General features: G+C 42.1%; 1 protein-coding gene across 1 annotated transcript in view; it reads left to right on the forward strand.

Annotated features, from left to right (window-relative positions):
• VWCE (von Willebrand factor C and EGF domains) overlaps nucleotides 1-22,146 on the forward strand; it is a 132,039-nt gene that overhangs the window by 107,568 nt on the left and 2,325 nt on the right. Inside the window, exons 27-30 of the mRNA XM_089654996.1 lie at nucleotides 9,248-9,330; nucleotides 12,704-12,808; nucleotides 16,703-16,826; nucleotides 20,566-20,744. Coding sequence (XP_089511122.1) covers nucleotides 9,248-9,330; nucleotides 12,704-12,808; nucleotides 16,703-16,826; nucleotides 20,566-20,651 — 398 coding nt within the window. The 3' untranslated portion in view covers nucleotides 20,652-20,744. The remainder of the gene's footprint in view (nucleotides 1-9,247; nucleotides 9,331-12,703; nucleotides 12,809-16,702; nucleotides 16,827-20,565; nucleotides 20,745-22,146) is intronic.

The raw sequence follows: 22,146 nt of genomic DNA on the forward strand, positions 1-22,146 counted from the left end.
CTTGATAATGTTAACAATGACAAGTGCTTAGCGGTCTGTGTGACCACGTGGCCATGCTGACCAATTAGAAGCCCTTCTTTCTTCTGGGTCACTTTGCTGTAAGAAGATGCTTCCAATGCACTTCTTATTGGTCAGTATGGTCACAGAGCTGCACTGACCAATGAGCACTTACCATTGCAGGTATTATGTGGATACTCACTCTAGGGCTGTGCATTATGTGTACAGTGTACAAACCTCTACACCAGCAGCAGGGGACATCACAGCCACTTTGTGCTGTGGGGTCCAGAGGGGTGGCCAGGATATTTGTTGTTCACAAGGGCGGACTGACAACTCATGGGGCCCCCGGGCAATAGGGGATCATGGGGCCCCTGTGTCTTTGCCCAAACTCAAAAAAGCCTATGAAAAAGGGGCATCTCATGGGGCCCCTACTCACCCCGGGTCCTCTGGCAGTGCCCGAGTTTCCAAATGGTGAGTCCGTCCCTGGTTGTTCACCTTTTAATTTTTTTGTGAAAAGGTAAAGTTACCCTTTACAGTCACAAGGCAAGTCTTGTTGTTTTCATAGGTTGCACAACATGATAATTAATACATTTGTATCAGTTTGCTGAAGTGTTCTTTTTCAGAAGTTTAGGTTTCAGAAGGGATTTTTACCTATTAAATAATTTGATGATTACATCTTGAAATGTGCACTGCAATGTTGGCACATAATAAAAATAGAACCCCCCCCCCCACGCTATTAGTAAATAAATAATTATTATTAGTAAATAAGTCAAATTAAATCAAATTGAATCAGGAAAGCAGCTGCCACCAAACTGTGCAATCACTCCACTGTTGCTAATGAATCAAAATCAAATACCGGTGAGGCTCATCCAATATGACATCACAAATCAAATATCATATAACCTCATACCGTAACCCTTTTATCATAATGAGATAAACAGATCCCCCCAGTATTCAGTATCCTTTTGTGAATGTGCAAAAAAAAAGATTTATATATACACACACATACTGTATATACTGCAAAAATTAAAGGAACACTTTTTTAATCAGAGTATAGCATCAAGTCAATTAAACTCCTGGGATATTGATCTGGTCAGTTAAGTAGCAGAGGGGGTTGTTAATCAGTTTCAGCTCCTTTGGTGTTAATGAAATTAGATGGGCAACAATGAGACAACCCCCAAAACAGGAATGGTTTTACAGGTGGAGGCCACTGACATTTTTTTCCCTACTCATCTTTTCTGACTATTTTTCACTAGTTTTGCATTTGGCTAGGGTCAGTGTCACTACTGGTAGCATGAGGCAATACCTGGACCCTACAGAGGTTGCACAAGCAGTCCAACTCCTCCAGGATGGCACATCAATATGTGCCATTGCCAGAAGGTTTGCTGTGTCTCCCAGCACAGTCTCAAGAGCATGGAGGAGATTCCAGGAGACAGGCAGTTACTCTAGGAGAGCTGGGCAGGGCTGTAGAAGGTCCTTAACCCACCAGCAGGACCGGTATCTGCTCTTTTGTGCAAGGAGGAACAGGATGAGCACTGCCAGAGCCCTACAAAATTACCTCCAGCAGGCCACTGGTGTGAATGTCTCTGCACAAACAATCAGAAACAGACTTCATGAGGGTGGCCTGAGGGCCCGATGTCCTCTAGTGGGCCCTGTGCTCACTGCCCGGCACCATAGAGCACAATTGGCATTTGCCATTGAACGCCAGAATTGGCAGGTCCGCCACTGGAACCCTGTGCTTTTCACAGATGAGAGCAAGTTCACCCTGAGCACATGTGACAGACATGAAAGGGTCTGGAGAAGACATGGAGAACATTATGCTGCCTGTAACATTGTTCAGCATTACTGTTTTGGTGGTGGGTCAGTGATGGCCTGGGGCAGGGGCGGACTGACAACTCGTGGGGTCCCCAGGCAATAGGGGATCATGGGTCCCCTGTGTCCTTGCCCAAACTCAAAAAAGCCTATGAAAAAAGGTACCATGGGCATCTCATGGGGCCCCCTACTGACCCCGGGCCCTCGGGCAGTGCCCGAGTTTCCAAATGGTCAGTCCGCCCCTGGTCTGAGGAGGCATATCCATGGAGGGATGCAGAGACCTCTGTAGGCTAGACAATGGCATCCTGACTGCCATTAGGTATTGGGATGAAACCCTTGGACCCATTGTCAGACCCTACGCTGGTGCAGTGGGTCCTGGGTTCCTTCTGGTGCACGACAATGCCTGGCCTCATGTAGCGAGAGTATGCAGGCAGTTCCTGGAGGATGAAGGAATTGATACCACTGTATAGTCCCCACGCTCGCCGGACCTAAATCCAATAGAATACCTCTGGGATATCATGTTTCGGTCTGTCCGACGCCACCAGGTTACACCTCAGACTGTCTGGGAGCTCAGTGATGCCCTGGTCCAGATCTGGGAGGAAATACCCAAGAACACCATCTGTCATCTCATTAAGAGAATCCCCAATGTTGTCAAGCATGCATACAAGCACGTGGGGGCCATACAAACTACTGAGGACCATTTTGAGTTGTTGCAATGACATTTCATCAAAATGGACGAGCCTGCTGCATAATTTTTTCACTTTGATTTTTGGGGTGTCTTTGAATTCAGTCCTCTGTAGGTTGATAATTTTCATTTCCATCAAACGATGGGGCATCTTTACTTTCCTAACACATTACCCAGTCCATATCAGTATAGGTATCCAGCAGGAGATTTTTCCCCATTGAGATCTGATGTGTTTTTTGAGCAGTGTGTGTGTGTGTATATATATACAGGTGAAACTCGAAAAATTAGAATATCGTGCAAAAGTTCATTTATTTCAGTAATGCAAGTTAAAAGGTGAAACTAATATATGAGATAGACTCATTACATGCAAAGCAAGATAGTTCAAGCCATGATTTGTCATAATTGTGATGATTATGGCTTACAGCTCATGAAAACCCCAAATCCACAATCTCAGAAAATTAGAATATTACATGCAATCAATAAAACAAGGATTGTACATAGAACAATATCGGACCTCTGAAAAGTATAAACATGCATATGTACTCAGTACTTGGTTTGGGCCCCTTTTGCAGCAATTACTGCTTCAACGCGGCCTGGCATGGAAGCTATCAGCCTGTGGCACTGCTGAGGTGTTATGGAAGACCAGGATGCTTCAATAGTGGCCTTCAGCTCTTCTGCATTGTTTGGTCTCATGTCTCTTATCTTTCTCTTGGTAATGCCCCATAGATTCTCTATGGGGTTCAGGTTAGGCGAGTTTGCTGGCCAATCAAGCACAGTAATCCCACGGTCATGGAACCAGGTTTTGGTGCTTTTGGCAGTGTGGGCAGGTGCCAAGTCCTGCTGGAAAATGAAGTCAGCATCCCCATAAAGCTCATCTGCAGAAGGAAGCATGAAGTGCTCCAAAATCTCCTGGTAGACGGCTGCGTTGACCCTGGACTTAATGAAGCACAGTGGACCAACACCAGCAGATGACATGGCTCCCCAAATCAACACAGACTGTGGAAACTTCACACTGGACTTCAAGCATCTTGCAGTGTGTGCATCTCCATTCTTCCTCCATACTCTGGGTCCTTGGTTTCCAAATAAGATGCAAAAGTTGCTCTCATCAGAAAAGAGGACTTTGGACCACTGAGCAACAGACCAGGTCTGTTTTTCTTTAGCCCAGGTAAGACAATTCTGACATTGTTTGTTGTTCAGGAGCGGCTTGACAAGAGGCATACGACATTTGAAGCCCATGTCCAGGATCCGTCTGTGTGTGGTGGCTCTTGATGCACTGACTCCAGCCTCAGTCCACTCCTTGTAAAAGTTCCCAACACTTTTGAATGGCCTTTTCCTGACAATCCTCTCCAGGCTGCGGTCATCCCTGCTGCTTGTGCACCTTTTTCTTCCACACTTTTCCCTTCCACATAACTTTCTATTAATGTGCTTTGATACAGCACTTTGGGAACATCCAACTTCTTTTGCAATTACCCTTTGAGGCTTTCCCTCCTTATGGAGGGTGTCAGTGATGGTTTTCTGCACAATTGCCAGGTCAGCAGTCTTTCCAATGATTGTGATTCCTACTGAACCAGACTGAGAGACCATTTAAAGGCTCAGGAACCCTTTGCAGGTGTTATGGCTTAATTAGCTGATTAGAGTGGGACACTTTGAGCCGAGATTATTGCACCTTTTCACAATATTCTCATTTTCTGAGATTGTGGATTTGGGGTTTTCATGAGCTGTAAACCATAATCATCACAATTATGATAAATCATGGCTTGAACTATCTTGCTTTGCATGTAATGAGTCTATCTCATATATTAGTTTCACCTTTTAAGTTGCACTACTGAAATAAATGAACTTTTGCACGATATTCAAATTTTTTGAGTTTCACCTATATTATATATATATATATATATATATATATATATATATACACACACACACAGTATAGCTCTTAAAGCATAAAAAAACCCCACAAAATGTATAGTCCAATGTGAGAGTCTCATACACCAAGCAATCTTCGTGCAATCTTCAACCGATATATTAATTCTTGTCAGTACAACAATATTACTTTCTATGACCTTATATCATGGACCCCACTGAAAAAGGAGGGTCAATTTTGCTTTTATATTAGAGACCACAGTCTTCTTCAGCATTCTCCTGGTCATTACCGATCTCCCAGGAATAGATGTATTAAAAAGAAGCAAAGAAACATCCAATAGTGCAGACTTATAGTTTATTTCCCTAAGAAAGTTACAATTCCACTCACATGTTAAAAAGCTCATAGAAACATGTCACAGGCTATTAGCATACTCGACTTTCCAAAATGGCATCTAAGCTTTGCCCAGCGTGATGAGGTCGCTGCCCGCTGACGTGTTGCACCCCAGTTGGCTTTCTCAAAGGCACCTGTTAGCACATACACAGAGTGTACCCCATGGTACTCACTGCATGCCTACTAGAAACTGTTTTGTTAATCTTTGAAAAAGGTGAATTAGGTTGTTGCATAGTTAAATTTGCTAATTATACTGGACAAATAATGAGAATGATCATGTCTGAACAAATTCAAAAGAATTTTCAAGCTGCCAGTGTCAAAAATGTATTACACCATTCTGTTTGTTCAGAAAATACATTTCCTGTGCTGTTCAAATAATTTATCAGGCCTTGGATTATGCACAGATTGATGTTGGTATAATTAGGAGCTTCATTACAGGCTCACTTTATTGCCAAAAAAGTGCTTTTCCTAAAACCTTTTGCTCATGTAGAAGTGTTGGTAACATATACAGCCACTAGATGGCAGTGCAGAATCAATAATAATTGCTGGAAAAAGTCAAATTTCTCAAACCTGCTCCTTGAACTGTCACAGCAACAGTCTAGTTTCTGCAATGGTGTATCTGCTGAAATTAATATATATTCCTGTTTAGTGCCTCGGGTTCTTAATTTCATGAAAAAATAGACAACATTAGTTCCCAAACACTCCCTTTATTTAGCTATTTTATTTTAGTGCTGGTTTACATATACATCCTAGATTGTAAGCTCGAAAGAGCAGGGCCCTCGAACCCCTCGTGTTTTGTTTTGTTTTGTTACTGTCTTGTCTCATGTTCTGTCCCCCTTGCTATTGTGCAGCGCTGAGCAAACCCTTTGGCGCTATATAAATACTGTATAATAATAATAATAATAATATATGCGGATTGGATGCAGTTTGAACCACATCCAATCCACATGATGTGAAAAAACATAAAATAGAAAGAGATCAGTGAGCGCTTAAAAATAGTCTCTAATGCACACAAAGGTAACCAGATAAAACCTCCATAGATAAATAATAAAAAGTGCAGAACAAAAAATTATATTAAACAAAATAATACTCCAAATAATAGTTCATATTATGTAGATAATAAGATTAAGATATGATATTCATAAAGTGACAGACAATGGTAAAGTGCTGAGCAAGGACTGATAATTACTCCAAACTTCAGTGATTTGCCAAAGGTGTAGTAAAAATACGCACTCACCAGATGCGTATTTTAAATACGCATGTAAACAATATAACCAGAGGTCTCCTTTAAGTTTTCCATTACAATTGGCTGTGAAACACCCATCCATCCATTAAGGAGACCTCTGGCTGGATCCAACTTGTGCTCACCCAGGAGACATCCGCAGGGCTGTATATCACCCAGAGGGAGGAGAATCCGTACTCGGCTTATCTCATCCATTCCATCCTTAAAAGGGACCTCTGGCTATATTGTTTACATGCGTATTTACAATACGCATCTGGTGAGTGCGTATTTTTACTACACTTTGGCACATCACTGAAGTTTGAAGTAATGTCCTTGCTCAGCACTTTACCACGAACTGTCACTTTATGAATATCATATCTTAATCTTTTATTATCTACATAATATGAACTATTATTTGGAGTATTATTTGGTTTATTATAATTTTTAGCGCTGCACTTTTTATTATTTATGTGAAAAAACATGGCTTCCTGTTGTGCCTGTTCACATATATCTGGTGCACTGGCTGTGCGGATTCAGTGTGGTTTGAAAAACACATTACTTAGCAACACAAAATGATACTTGGTTCTGTATACTCTAAGGCCTCACGCACACAGGATGTTTTAAAATGCTGCTCCTCTTGGCTGCAGCGTTTTGGCAGAAAAAATACCTGACTCTTGTAAAAATGTCTAACACTTTTGCAAGCGTTTAGGTGCGTTTATAGGCGTCAAGCTCTTTGGTGTTAATTCAGTCCATTGGCTAGAACACTAATTTATTCTCATCATTGAAATGAATGCTCAAGCGCTAAAGGTGCCTAGAGTTAACATACATTTAGGCGCATTTAGTTGCTTTTATACGCACCAAGTGTTTTGTTCTGCCAAAATACTGCTCCTGGACGCACTGGCAGTGGGTTTTTTTAAAGCTCCTAAAAGCTCTTCCCACTAAAAACTGCTAAACATCTACGGGTGCATGGGCACATAGGATAACATGGAGGGGCTTTTGTAAGCTGTATACAAAAATGCCTGACGCCCCTAAAAGTGGCTGCAGAAATGCCCTGTGTGCATGAGACCTAAAAGGGTGGTCCTGGTAGGTGGGTAGAAGGTGGGATGAATGAATGGTGCTCGGAGGTGGGTACAAGGCACAGATAAGGGATGACTCAGTAAAGGCGAGTTCCAGCACCTAGTCTCGGGAAAAAAAAAAGCCTTGGTGGTACATAGTCAGAGTGGAGAACACTCGATAAAGTACACAGTACCATTGCAACCAGCCATTTTTCCAGTGTTCCTCAAACTTAGCCACAGACCTACTAAGTCAGTGGTTCTCAACCTTCCTAATGCCGCGACCCCTTAATACAGTTCCTCATGTTGTGGTGACCCCCAACCATAAAATTATTTACTCTTTACACATTGGAAATGTGTTGTTCGATGGCCTTAGGTGACCCCTGTGAAAGGGTCGTTCGACCCCCAAAGGGGTCGCGACCCACAGGTTGAGAACCACTGTACTAAGTGAAGGCCTGGGGTGGCAAGGTTCCTCCAGCTTCTCTCAATGTGTCCATTTCTAGTCTTCCAGGCAGCTCAGCACTGCAAAAGGCTCTTTCAGTCTTGGTGTCCTATTTCCAGGGCTGCTGTCAGAAACCACGGGGCCCCATACAGCCAACCTGACAAGCCCCCCCCCCCAAAAAAAAAACAGTTTACTCAGCTTCAGTTATGAATGAACACAGCGAGCGATCAGTACCGATCACTCATTGTGTTCATTCAGAAAAGGAAGGGGCTGGTAAATGTGACATATTTACTGGACTCTTCCCCCACTCTCCATCCTAAAGGATCCTAGTGTATGCTGGCAGCTGCCGATGGGAAAGAGGGGAGAGAAGCCAGCAACACAGTAGAGATGAGGGCACAAAGTGGGGCCTTGGCAACAGGGGTAAACGCATGGTGCACAGGGAGGGTTATGGGTGCAGCATGGGGGGGGGGGGGGGCAATTACTGGAACTGATTCCCTGTATGGCTCTGTCTGCAACAGCTGAAAGCCAGCTGGAGCGAGTGGAGAAGAAGCCAGCTTTCAGCTGCTGCAGAGAGCCATACAGGGGAACGGTTCCAGTAACTGCTCCCCCTCCCCCGTCCACACTGTGTCAATCGCCCTCCCTGCCCACATTCAAGTTACCCAGCTGCCTGGGCCCCCCCTGCTGGAATGGGCCCCGTACAGGAGGAATGGTGGTACCCCCTTATCCACGGCCCTGCCTATTCCCATACCAAACTCAGCCAGGCCCCACGTACTGATGGCATAAAAAAAAGGGCATAGCTCCACCTACTACATCACCAGAGAAGGGGTAACAGATAAAGGGCACTACACCTGCCAACAGGCATACTAAGCAGAAAACATCTGCGTGTTTCAGTGTCAACATACAGCACAGAAATGGGAAAACTGGGGTGACACCATATCCTCCATCAGGGCTATATACTCTACACATCGAGCTATAAGATGCTATAAGATGCTTGATTTAGCTAACAAGTACAGCAGTGACCCAATAATCAGTGTTAAAGGTAGGTGAGCACTTCGGTGATAAAACATTGGATTATTGGGCTTACCGTATATTTCTTTTGCCTTTCCAGACACTTTACGACAGATGGCTGGCAGAGATGGGAGGCAAGCAGAGTCCCAACTGCTGGTGGAAATGGCACTAAAAGTATATAGTAGATAGGCCAATGTGTTTCATATTGGATTTTAATACTCAGTCCCTCCCAGCAAAAGTCTGCTTGGTGGCACAGGAAACCATTTCAGTTATGGTAGGCCTTCGTACAATATAGCACATTCAGCTTCTAAACAAAAACAATTAATGCTAACAATTGTAGTGATGATGATTAGTATTATTATTATTATAATACAGGAATTATATAGCGCCAACAGTTTGCTCAGCGCTTTACAATAATGCTCCTTGGAGCTTACAATCTAAGAGGGAGGGGCTGGTGGTACAAAAGGTAATAACTGTGGGGGATGAACTGATAGGAGGAATAGAAGATTCTATTATTAGCTGAAGGCAGGATAGGCTTCCCTGAAGAGATAGGTTTTCAGAGATCACCGAAAAGTGGGCACAGTAGGCAATAGTCTGATAAATTGGGGTACAGAGTTCCAGAGGATGGGGGAGGCTCTGGAGAAGTCCTGGAGATGAGCATGGGAGGAGAAGACAAGGGAGCTATAATGCATTACATACCTGTATATAGCATATCACAGGATCATTTTATGGACAGATCTTGAGTAAAAATCTTTTTTCTCCTTTCTTCCCTCAGAATGCTCTATCAATGGTCTCAACTATACCAATGGCTCCATTTATGTCGCTGATGTGGACAACTGCCTGCAGTGTGAATGTTTGGTAAAACTTACTCAGCAAAGTGGTTCAGATTCCACCAAGCTAGCATAAGCATATATGAGCAGCATTCATCTCTATTATTATTATTATATACGCACACACTAATCAGCCATAACTTTATGACCACCAACCTAACATTGAGTAGGTCCCCCTTTTGCTGCCAAAACAGCCCTGATCCATCAAGGCATGGATTCCATTAGACCTCTAAAGATATGTTGTGGTATCTGGCACCAAGTCATCAGCATCAGATCCTTTAAGTCCTGTAAGTTTCGAGGTGGGGCCTCCACGGATTGTTTTTCCAGCACTTCCCACAGATGCCAAATTGAATTGAGATCTGGAGAATTTGGAGGCCAAGTCAACACTTTGAAGACACCTTCTTCCATTGCTATGTTGTCCAGTTCTGATGTTGACATTCCCATTGTAGGTGCTCTTGGCTGTGATCACGGGTCAGCATGAGTACCCTGATCTGTGTGCGCCTACGCAGTCCCATATGCAAAAAACTGTGATGCACTGTGTGTTTTGACACCTTTCTATTGGAACCTGCAGTAACTTTTTCAGTAATTTGAGATACAATAGCTTTCCTAAAACAAAAACAACCTGCGCCACAAGAACTATGTTAAGTAGCTTTCCTATTGGATCAGACTACATGGGCCAGCCTTCGCTCCCCAAGTGCACCAGTGAGCCTTGGCCACTCATGACCTTTCACTGTTGTCCTTTCCTTGGACCACTTTTGGTAGGTCCTGACCACCAAAAACTAGGAACATCCCACAAGAGCTGCAATTTTGGAGTTGCTCTCACTCTTTTGTCTAGACATTACAATCTGGTGCTTGTAAAAGTTGCTCTAACCCTTATGCTTGCCCATTGTTTCCGTTTTCAACAGATTAACTTTAGGGACATGCTCACCTGCTGCCTAATATATCCCACCCACTTTCAGGGACCATTGTAATGAGATTATCAATGTTATTCATGTTATCTGTCTGTGCATAATGTTATGGCTGATTGATATATATACAGTCATGACCAAAAATATTGGCACCCCTGCATTTATGTCAGATAATGCACCACTTCTCCCAGAAAATTGTTGCAATTACAAATGTTTAGGCATTCTCATGTTTATTTCTTTTGTTTGTATTGGTATGACACAAAAAAGTGGACTAACAAAAACCCACGTCTGACACATTTCACAAAAAATTCCAAAAATGGACTGGACAAAATTATTGGCACCTTCTCAAAATTGTAAGAAATAATTGCATTCCAAGTTTGTGATGCTCCTGTAATTTGTAATTAAATTCACCTGTATCAATTAAGATATCTTAATGTTCCTGTGTCCACTGTGCGCAACATTGTCAAGATGTTTACAGCCCATGGCACTGTAACTAATCTCCCTGGAAATAGATGAAAGAGAAACTGGATCAAAGATTGCAATAATGGATTGTTCAAATGGTGAGTAAAGAACCTTGGTCAACTTCCAGACAAATTTAAGCTGACCTTCAGGCACAGGGTTACAACTGTGTCAGCTCACACTATATGTCACCATCTGAATGAAAAAGGACGCTATGGTAGGAGACCCAAGAGGACCCCACTGCTGACACAGAAAAATAAAAAATCCAGATTGGAGTTTGCCAAAACTTACCTGAGGAAGCCAAAATCCATTTAGGAGAATATGCTGTGGACAGATGAAACCAAATTATAGCTTTTTGGCAAAGCCCATCATTCTACTGTTTTCAGAAAAAGAAATGAGGCTTTTATAGAAAAGAATACAGTCCCTACAGTCAAACATGGAGGAGGTTCACTAATGTTTTGGGGTTGCTTTGCTGCTTCAGGAACTGGATGTCTTCTTCATGTGCATAGCGTTATGAAACCTGAAAGAATTCTGGGGTGCAATGTACGGGCCCAGTGTCAGAAAGTTGAGTCTCTGTCAGAGGTCATGTGTCTTACAGCAGAACAATGACCCAAAGCACACGTAAAAAAGCCCCCAGAAATGGTCTCAGGCAAAGCACTGGAGAGTACTGAACTGGCCAGCAATGAGTCCAGATCTCAGTCCCATACAGCACCTGTGAAGAAATCTCAAAACAGCAGTTAGGAAAAGGAACCCTTCCAATCTCAGAGATCTGGAGCAGTTGGCGAAAGAGGAGTGGTCCAAAATTCCAGTAGAGAGGTGTCAGAAACTCATTGAAGGTTACAGGAAGCGATTGGTTTCAGTTATTTTTTTCCAAGGGGTGTGCTAACAAATATTAAATTGAGGGTGCCAGTATTTTGTCCAGTCCATTTTTTGGGTTTTGCGTAGAATGTGTCAGATTTAGATTTTTGCTTTTCCACTTTTTTGTGTCATACCATTACCAACAAAAGAAATGAGGATGTCTAAACATTTGTAATTGCAATAATTTTCTGCGTGAAGTGGTACATTATCTGACAGAAATGCAGGGGTGCCAATATCTTTGGCCATGGCTCTCTCTCTATATATATAAATACATTTTTTTTTAATGAAAGAAAACAAGAATGTGGTGTGGTAATTGGAATTGTGCCCCTTTTATCTACGGTCAGTACAGGGTTCACTTGCTGGCCAGTGGAGAGGGTGATCACTGATAGAAGAACCCAATTTATACTTGGGGTCAGAGGAACAATGCTTCCCCTACAAAGCACTAAAAAGGTATTTGGTTACTTAGTTGAAAAATTAGAGGGACAGGCTGTACTTGTCACAAGTTGAGTCTTTTGAGTACTGTTGGGGCTGGCACAATTCAGGCACAGTCAGGTGGGTTATCAATCTACTTCTGTTCATGGAACCCCCCAGCAACCTCTGGAGGAATCCTGGTTGAGAAAGGTTGCTCTAGAGCAGCAATTTATAACCAGGGTTCCTCTAGTGGTGATTAGGGGTCCCTTGAGTTCTTGCTAAATGGTTTCCCATCTGATGCTGCCTGCATAGTTCCAGGTCCAACACCGTTTGGAAGGGACAACAGCATGACTGCAATGGTATAATTCTGGACAACCTAAGGGGGCATTCTTCCCATTTACCACCACCAGTTTTGGATAGAGTAGGAAAGCGTTAAGACTTTTTTTGTCTGTCCGAATACATGAAAGTAGGTGCAGCTACCTCCCAGTGTTATTATGCAGCTCTATCGCCTGTTCTCTGCCAGAGGCAGCTGACTCCTCATCCACCCACTCTGTATAAGCAAAGAAAAGCCAGCACCTTGGTATATACACCGGAGTGCCAACTTTCCTCTGCTTGTTTGGTCAGCATCCTGACTCCTGCAGGGCAGACTTCCCTTTACTTCTGCAATAATACCAGTGATAGACTACATCATTTTTTAAATTTAAAAAATGAAATATAGAGCAGGAAAAAAGCAAGATGTCTACTGATATTCATGTTTGTTTGCAGAGATCAGAGATCTACTGTAGAGCAGAAACACATTTCTTCCAAGGACTATGCTGTGAGGGCTGTTACCACCTCTATAGAGACCCATGTTCTAAGGAAACCAATCAGGTAATTACCCTGTTCTAGGGATCTGTTTAACATTATTAAATAAAATAGTTGCATTATGTGAAATAGATAAAGTAAAGAAAAAAAACATGAAATTACAGCCTGAGCAGAGTTTCGGTTATGCAGAGTGTTCTTAAAGTGGTTGTAAAGGCTCAAGGTTTTTTACCTTCATGCATTCTGTGCATGAAGGTAAAAAATCTTTAGTGTGCAGCAGCCCCCCAGCTGCCCCTAATACTTACCTGGGCCCCATCTCAATCCAGTGATGTGCACAAGAGCACAGCGATGTGCTGTCCGGGGACTTTTCCTCCTCATTGACACAGTTGTAGGAGCCAGCGGCTCCCAGTACTGTCAATCTCAGCCAGTGAGCCACTGAGGAGAGAGTGGGAGGTGGGGCAGAGGTATGCTCTGTGTTTGAATGGACACACAGAGTCAGGGGCGGACTGACCATTTGGAAACTCGGGCACTGCCCGAGGGCCCGGGGTCAGTAGGGGGCCCCATGAGATGTCCCTGGTACCTTTTTCATAGGCTTTTTTGAGTTTGGGCAAGGACACAGGGGCCCGATGATCCCCTATTGCCCAGGGGCCCCATGAGTTGTCAGTCCACCCCTGCACAGAGCAACAGTGACTTGAGAGCGAGCCTGCTCGAATGCCACCATAGCAAGCAGCTTGCTATGGGGGCACTCGGCAGGAGAAAGGGCTTGGGAGCACCGGCATGGGACCCGAGAAGAGGAGAATCGGGCTAATGAAGCTGCCACCTTAGCTGCTGTTTGATTAAATGTGCAGCACCATAGCAACTGCTGATAAGTTATGACACAAGCCATTTGATGGCTTGACAGCTCGGCTGAGAGCACAAGCAAATGTGACAGTTATTATTCATAGCTTGCCCTGAAAATTTTTTTTTTTTTTGGGAAACAGTTAAATTGATTTGTTTAGTTCTGTTTTATGGAATACAATTTTCTCCTTCTTCCGGTATATGTGATATGCCATAGCATACATTTGGGAAACTGAATTGTCCAAAACTATTGACAGTAGTTATTGGCAACAACCTGCAGAAAGTCAGTTCCACATTTCCTGCTCCTAACCCCCTTCACCACCCACTTCCTTGAAGCTAAAGTATCCCCCATGCCTCTTGTTTCTCAGTGGTCTTTTGATTACATGACGTCTGGGTCTTCTTCTTGCAAAGATGGTTGTATGCTGAATGCTGCAGAGAACAATGTCCATTCTGCTGTTCCATGCAGAATTCTCCTGTAAGCCCAGGGCAGCATAAGGATGCTCACCTAAGAAGTGAGTCCTTTATGCCCTTGGCTTACAGCAAGTGTGTTGAATGACTCTGAGGACTGGCACTGGACCTCAGAGTGGTGAGTCTACAGGGGACAGTGCTATAAAGGAGGTGAGTATTGCATTCATAACTGCATTTTCATATTTATTATTCAAAGTACTATCTACATGGTACAGGGATACCTCTGGGAGGGAGTCATTTTATATATAATATTTTAACTATGTGTCTTTTAACATGTTATTACTACAATTCTATATATTTTTATATACATTTGTAGTTGTAATCTCTGGGTAGCCTAAAAGTCCAAACATTACTATGTTTGTACTGTTTGTGTCTATACCAGTAACTAAAAGTGGATGTGGTAAGGAATATTTAAGCCCACATTAATATATAGATTACATTTTACAATATAATAATGAGTCAGGATTGTGTTCATTTGCGACTTTTATATCTGGCTAGATTCACCTTTATTACACAATGCATTAGGCCAAAAAGGCAAAAGGCGTGTTTCCAGCCTAAATCTTATTTCTAACTATTGTATTACTCAATAACTAATAAAGGATTGGACTGCACCAGAAATTACTATTTTTTTAATGAGAGATGTAACTGCTTGCTGAAAGTAATCCCCTTTTTAACAAATTACCTCAAGTCTTCGGTCAGACCGAACCCGACTTTGAAAACGTGCGACTTGCAAGACATGTGTGCAACTTCATGCACAGATTAACAAGAAAAGAAAGAAGGGGAAAGGGGGAAACCTCCCCACATTAAGGGGAGATAACGGGATTTTTAGGGTGCCATACAATAATAGAGCAACGACAAAAGCTAAAATTTACAATATTTATTAATCAATTTAAAGTATTGAATAAATGACATACACTTCGGTATCCAAACATTAATGGTTGTACTTGTTCAAAAGAGTGTTTCCGAAGTAGTATTTCTCAACATGTTTCGCCTATTTCAGGCTTCTTCAGGAGTATTTATAAAACACCTCCAACAAACAGATTCATATTCATTAAAAAATGTGCCAACAAGTTACATATACTGTGTTCATATGTGGAACATCAAAACAAGTTCAGATCTTTACAGACAATGCGTGATGTGCATCATGCACAGTATCTCCCAGAAGTGAGTACACCCCTAACATTTCTGTAAATATATTATTCTATCTTTTCATGTGACAACACTGAAGAAATTACACTTTGCTACAATGTAAAGTAGTGAGTGTACAGCTTGTATAACAGTGTGTGCTATCCCCTCAAAATAACTCAACACAGCCATTAATGTCTAAACCGCTGGCAACAAAAGTGAGTACACCCCTAAGTGAAAATGTCCAAATTGGGCCCAAAGTGTCAATATTTTGTGTGGCCACCATTATTTTCCAGCACTGCTTTAACCCTCTTGGGCATGGAGTTCACCAGAGCTTCACAAGTTGCCACTGGGGTCCTTTCCCACTCCTCCATTATGACATCATGGAGCTGGTGGTTAGAGATCTTATGCTCCTCCACCTTCCGATTGAGGATGCCCCACAGATGCTCACTAAGGTTTAGGTCTGGAGACATGCTTAGCCAGTCCATCACCTTTACCCTCAGCTTCTTTAGCAAGGCAGTGGTCATCTTGGAGGTATCTTTGGGGTCGTTATGTTGGAATACTGCCCTGCGGCCCAGTTTCCGAAAGGAGGGGATCATGCTCTGCTTCAGTTCGTCACAGTACATGTTGGCATTCATGGTTCCCTCAATGAACTATAGCTCTCCAGTGCTGCTGGCACTGGGAATCTACAGTTCATTGAGGGACCCACGACTTTACACTGTAGCAAACTGTCATTTCTTCAGTGTTGTCACATGAAAAGACAATAAAATATTTACAAAAATGTGAGGGGTGTACTCACGTCTGTGAGATACTGTATATGTATATATATATATATATATATATATATATATATATATATATATAACACTTTCAAAAGTTGATGGAGGGCCACTTACCAAACAATTCATACATATCCCATGGATTGGGAACGATATACGAAATTAATAATGGCTAAAGTGTGGTATTGTTTTATCTGTATAGCCTAGACAAAATGACGCTTCTCATAAACTGCTGGAGGGACACACAAGCTGGATTGGGCAGTGAAATAAAGAAACTATAAACTTAATCTGCATATAATGAAAACTAGCAAAATATCTGAAAAACAAAGGGAAAATACCCTAAAAACCAGTTAAGAGATTAAATTTACACCACTAGATAAATAAGCAGCATGAATAGTTGATATGACCGATTCCATTGTGGGCAATAGGGTGCAACTTGTCATGCAACTTGAAACTATCAAATCGCATGACAAGTCGCTCTGGTGTGACCTGGGACTTGTGCTGCAAATAAGATGATGGCCAACAAGTGGTTACATTTCCAAGTAATAAAACATTTTGATGGAAAAAATGTTTCAACCTTTTGTGGTTCCAAAAAAATTTTCACTAAGCAACAGCAGAAGGTATGCATTGGTTTGTATGAAGGAAGTTTATCCTATTGCCAATACCAATAGTACTGAAAACATATCCAAATGTTATGTTCATTTGATGTGTCTGATTTGAAATAATGAAAAATACCTAATGGTTTTTTTTTCAGATTTATTCAGAACAGGGTGAGGTCCAGGGGCTTTGTAAATGTCAGAACATCATTCTACAGTGCCGTACCTGCTCCTCTGATCCTGACTGCATCACACAGGACGCATCACAGAGTTCCAAGTCAGGTATATGAGATCTTGTAAAAAAAGTAATTGCTCTCCTATCTTTATGTACTTTAAAGAATGGGCTTAACAATATTTGCCCAATTGCAAGTGTACACAATAGATAATTCTAGGTTTGTCTTCAGACATCTGGATACAGCTGCTAACCAACCTGGACTATGGTTCCAGTAAGACTGGTGTGTTTGTCTTTCAAATAAATATTGTTGCTCATCTTTATCTATAAAAGTGTCAAAAGTGTCTATTAAAATACCTATATTCCCCACACCTATGAGATTCTCACTTTTGCATTCTGATATGAATTTAGAGACATATTAAAGATATGTCTGGGCAAATAAAAAAAAAACCACACACACACTTAAACTGTACATCTCTACAATATATTGTATATACATCCCCCATGTTTTATCACTTTAAAAATGCTGAAACAGAAAAAAGTACAGAAAATACCTTGTGATTTGCCAGAAGTGCAGTGTATTCTACTCAGTGTGTTGTACTCAGTACTTCTGCTGCACTAAAATCCCAAGCAGTATTGTCAGCCAAGTCTGTGTTCTCCAATATGTATCCCTGCACTTTTTCTGTGCTGTGCCACATGCATGCATTCATTTCTTCACCAGGAAAACATTGCTGCTGCCTTGACTCCCAAGGACTGCTCACGCACTCTGTGTAGGTAATAATGATGGGCCGAACACCCCTTTGTTCGGTTTACAGTCGAACATTCAAACCTAACGAAAGTTCGGCTGCAAACTTTGAACTCAATGCAAATCTATGGGATTTGAACTTGTAAATTCAAAAGTGCCCATTTTGAAGGCTCATATGCAAGTTATTGGCCATAAAAGGGGTATGGGTATTGTCCTGAGGGACATGAATCAGTGAAAAGTTTTTTTTAAAAAAGTACTGTTTTTAAAGGGGCAGTCATTTTTCATTGCTAAAAGTGAAAAAAAAATTCCTTTAAATATCATGTCTGGAGGGTCCCATTAAACTACCTGCAAAGTTGCACATCTGTACAATGTATGGAACCTGCTGCAATAGGACTGACATTTTTATTAAAAAAAAGAACAAAACAAAAAAAAAACTAGTGTGGAGTCCCCCCCCCCTAATCCCTACCAGACCCTTTGGGGTTTATTTACTAAAGCTGGAGAGTCCAAAATCAGACTCCCTTCTACATAGAAACCAATCAGCTTCCAGGTTTCATTGCCGAAGCTTCATTGAACAAGCTGAGGTTAGAAGCTGATTGGTTTCTATGCAGAAGGGAGTCTGATTTTGGACTCTCCAGCTTTAGTAAATAAACCCCTTTAGGTCTGCTAGGAAGGTTAGTACCGACCCCACAGTAAAAAATTCCGCTGCGCTGCACAATGCACTACAGCCTGAAAGTGCATTGTGATTGGCCAAAGCAATGCACCTGACCACAGATTATGTGCAATGCTTTGGTCAATCACAATGCATTGTGACATTATTATTATTATACAGGATTTATATAGCGCCAACAGTTTGCTCAGTGCTTTACAATATGAAGGGAGACAATACAGCAACAATACAGTTCAATACAAGAGGGATAGGAGGGCCCTGCTCCTTGGAGCTTACAATCTAGGAGGGAGGGGCTAGTGGTACAAAAGGTAGTAACTGTGGGGGATGGACTGGTAGGAAGAGTAGAAGATTCCATTATTAGCTGAGGGCAGGATAGGCTTCCCTGAAGAGATAGGTTTTCAGAGATTGCCTAAAAGTGAGCAGAGTAGGCGATAGTCTGATAAACTGGGGTAGAGAGTTCCATAGGATGGGGGAAGCTCTGGAGAAGTCCTGGAGACGAGCATGGGAGGAGGAGACAAGGGAGCTAGAGAGCAGGAGGTCTTGTGAGGAGTGGAGAGTACGGTTTGGGTGATATTTGGAGACAAGATTGCTGATGTAATTTGGGGCAGAGTTATAAATGGCTTTAAATGTTATACTGACATTATGACAGTATTTAAGAACTGTCAGGCCGGTGCAGTTGTCAGTCGACAGGAGCCAGTGTTGAGAGTGGAGCAGTTTTTTTTTCTTTTTTTGGGTTGGTAGTTGCTGCAGGCATTGTGATTGATGTTGAATCTACTTCGGGGACATTTTTTGTATTTTTGTTTTTTTAAAAAAAGGACCTGTCAAAGACTGTCAACTGTCTTTTTTTACACTATACTTTTTTTTGTGAATGAGTAGCAGTACCAAGTACTCCATACTCATTCACATAGTAAAAGTCATGATCTGGGGGCCCCCTTGTTAAAGGGGTCTTCCAGATTCCGATAAACCCCCTGCCCGCAGACCCCCACAACCACTAGCCACAGTTGTGGGAAAGAGGCCCTTGTCCCCATCAACATGGGACAAGGTAATTTGGGGGGGGGGAGCCCCTACTGCCCTAAAGCACCCCCCCATGTTGAATGTTGAGGGAATGTGGTCTGGTATGGCTCAGGAGGGGGGGTGCTCACTTGCACCCCCCCTTTCCTGACCTGCCAGGCTGCATGCTCGGATAAGGGTTTGGTAGGGATTTTTTGTAAATTGTTGGGCAATGCCGGCAATTCTTTTTAAATTTAGCTGTCAAGGGGAACCCCGCTGACAGCTGAAACAGTAAAGAATGTTTTCACGACTAAAATACCTCATGACTTAACAATCTAACTCATGATATTTTAGTAGCTGTGCGGTATCTTACCGCATACTCAGATGAGGTAAGATACCACCTAGTGAATGGTCCCTGTTCAAAGTTCATAGTCGAACTTTCATGAGGTTCAAATATTCGACCGTGGACCAAACAGGGGGGTGTTCGAGCCATCACTGGTTAGGAGTGTTTTTAGTAGCATTTAGGAGTATTTAGCATTTTTTTTCTGCTGGAAAAACGCTCCAAACAACTCTACAGAAACAATTTTTTTCTGTTCCTAGACGCTGAAGCTCAAAAACTGCTAATAGCTTAAAGTAGTGTGCATGGACACATAGGAGAACACTAGCTTCTAGGAGCAGAAAAAAAAAGGCTGATAATAGTGTCTAGGTTAAAAAAAAAATGCTAGTATGTATGTGCCTAAGGCAAAGGTCATTGTTTGGCCATGGGACCCCCTTAGACAATACTTTTTCAAATTATTCAAAGATTTTGTAGATTTTTTTTTGTTCTATTGGGTTTATACAATGCCTGGAAGTTTATGGACCATTACACCTCTACGAGATTGTTTTTCATTCCATTCCAAAACTATTGGCATTAATATGGAGGTTCCCCCTTCCTATTTGCAACCTTTTCTTGAAAAGAGTTTTCAAGATTTTAGGTATCTGTGGAAGCATGTGTCCATTCAGCCAACATAGGATTTGTGAGGTCAGGTGCTTATGTTGGAAGAAAAGTCTTACAGTAGGGTTGAGGTCAAGGCTCTGTGCAGGTCACTCAAGGTCTTCCACACCAAACTCATCAAACCATGTATTGATGGAGCTGACTTTGTGCACAGGAGCACAGTGATGCTGAAAAAGAAAATGGCTTCCCCAAAATGCTACCACAATGTTGGAAAATGCACGATTGTCTAAAATGCTTTCATATGATATGATATTAACAGTTCCCTTCACTGGAAACACTTGAACTCAATCATTTAGAAGGATGTTCACATATTTTTGCCCATACAATGTATTTTGTCATTATTTACATGCAAATAGTAGCATTCTTCCATTTAACACAACGCAGTAAACAAGTGAAAACACAAAACTAGCAATAGATTGTTTCATTTTTTTACATTTCATCATTTTCTTACAGACCACAAACCAAAGGCTCAAATGAGTGTTGTTCGGGTGGTAATTAAAGGCATGTTGAACCTTTGGGATGAAAATTCCAGTCCTTGATGACATCAAGCTCCAGACCACAGGGAGGGAAGATACCAGAACTGTTACTATCTTGTAATTCCAGCTTCTCAAAGATTTCTCAGCACTTATATGGTAAGAGACTCCGCCGAACCACAGAAGTGAAGCGTCATTTAAAAGTATAAAGGGCAGTAGCCCAGAGTAGCCAGGGTGACATCGTCTTTCACTGACCTGCCTTTGAAGTTGAAATCTGGCTGGTTGCACTGTATTTTGATCCAAGCATAAAAATAAATGTGCTGACAGAGGGAGGAGAAAGATAACCCCATCAGTCTTCTGCTGCTCCTTCATTGTCCAATCACAGGCTGAGCAGGTAAGGAGGAAGGAGACCTAGCTGCCTTGCTTCACTGCATTGGAAAAAAGGTTGCTAACCTGGGTGTCTCAAACAAACAAATATCTCCCAACACACTTACCAGCTATTTGAAAAATCTTGCGAGCCAAGTAATAAAATTCCTATTGTTGGATCGCAAACTTCTAGCACATAACTACCAATGTGACAAAGCGTGAAATAAAAATGTAGTATTGCGCTCACAACCTTCCAATCTATATAACTAAACAATAAAAAATGTGTATATGATATACATAGATGACTATTTGTGAATCTATTGAAATCCACTCTCATCAGCAAAATTCAAAAAACAGTGAAAAATAACTAAATAATCATAATATAATATAGTATAATAATAATGTCCCACAGAGAAATTAGTGACTTTGTGCTGAAAAATCTTCAATATCTTTAAATAGGTGACTGCTTGTGCCTCCTCACTCAGGTGAAGATGTGCGCTCACCTCATAGATAGCCTGCAATTAGGCTATTAAAGCTTGCGGTTCACCTCCTTTGGAACCTACTTGTATAGGAACTCCTGTTTATAAGATAACCATGAAATGCGACATGTGCTGTGGAAAAATATCCTCTCACTGGGTGCCTCTCCAATGTCTTCTTTTATCCATGCGGTTCTCCATATATAAGAAAAATCCTGACATGGTGCTTTATCGTTTTAAAAGCTTTAATGAGTAGCTGACAGGTGGCACTCACATAAATCGTATAGTGGTAGTACAGCTGTCTCAGACCTCCGCTGACTGTCGGAGCTGTGCGCTCGTGGTCCGATGGCCGGACTGACTCCCTCCGAGTGACGTGAACAGTCCCACCCCTACGCGTTACGCCACTAATCACGTGGCTTCATCAGGGGGATTTGATTGGTCATCAATTGACCAATCAAATCCCCCTGATGAAGCCACGTGATTAGTGGCGTAACGCGTAGGGGTGGGACTGTTCACGTCACTCGGAGGGAGTCAGTCCGGCCATCGGACCACGAGCGCACAGCTCCGACAGTCAGCGGAGGTCTGAGACAGCTGTACTACCACTATACGATTTATGTGATTGCCACCTGTCAGCTACTCATTAAAGCTTTTAAAACGATAAAGCACCATGTCAGGATTTTTCTTATATATGGAGAACCGCATGGATAAAAGAAGACATT

The sequence above is a fragment of the Staurois parvus genome, unplaced genomic scaffold (assembly GCF_062004578.1).
Source record: "Staurois parvus isolate SC_StPar_1 unplaced genomic scaffold, SC_StPar_1.0 ptg000818l, whole genome shotgun sequence".
Classification (NCBI taxonomy): domain Eukaryota; kingdom Metazoa; phylum Chordata; class Amphibia; order Anura; family Ranidae; genus Staurois; species Staurois parvus.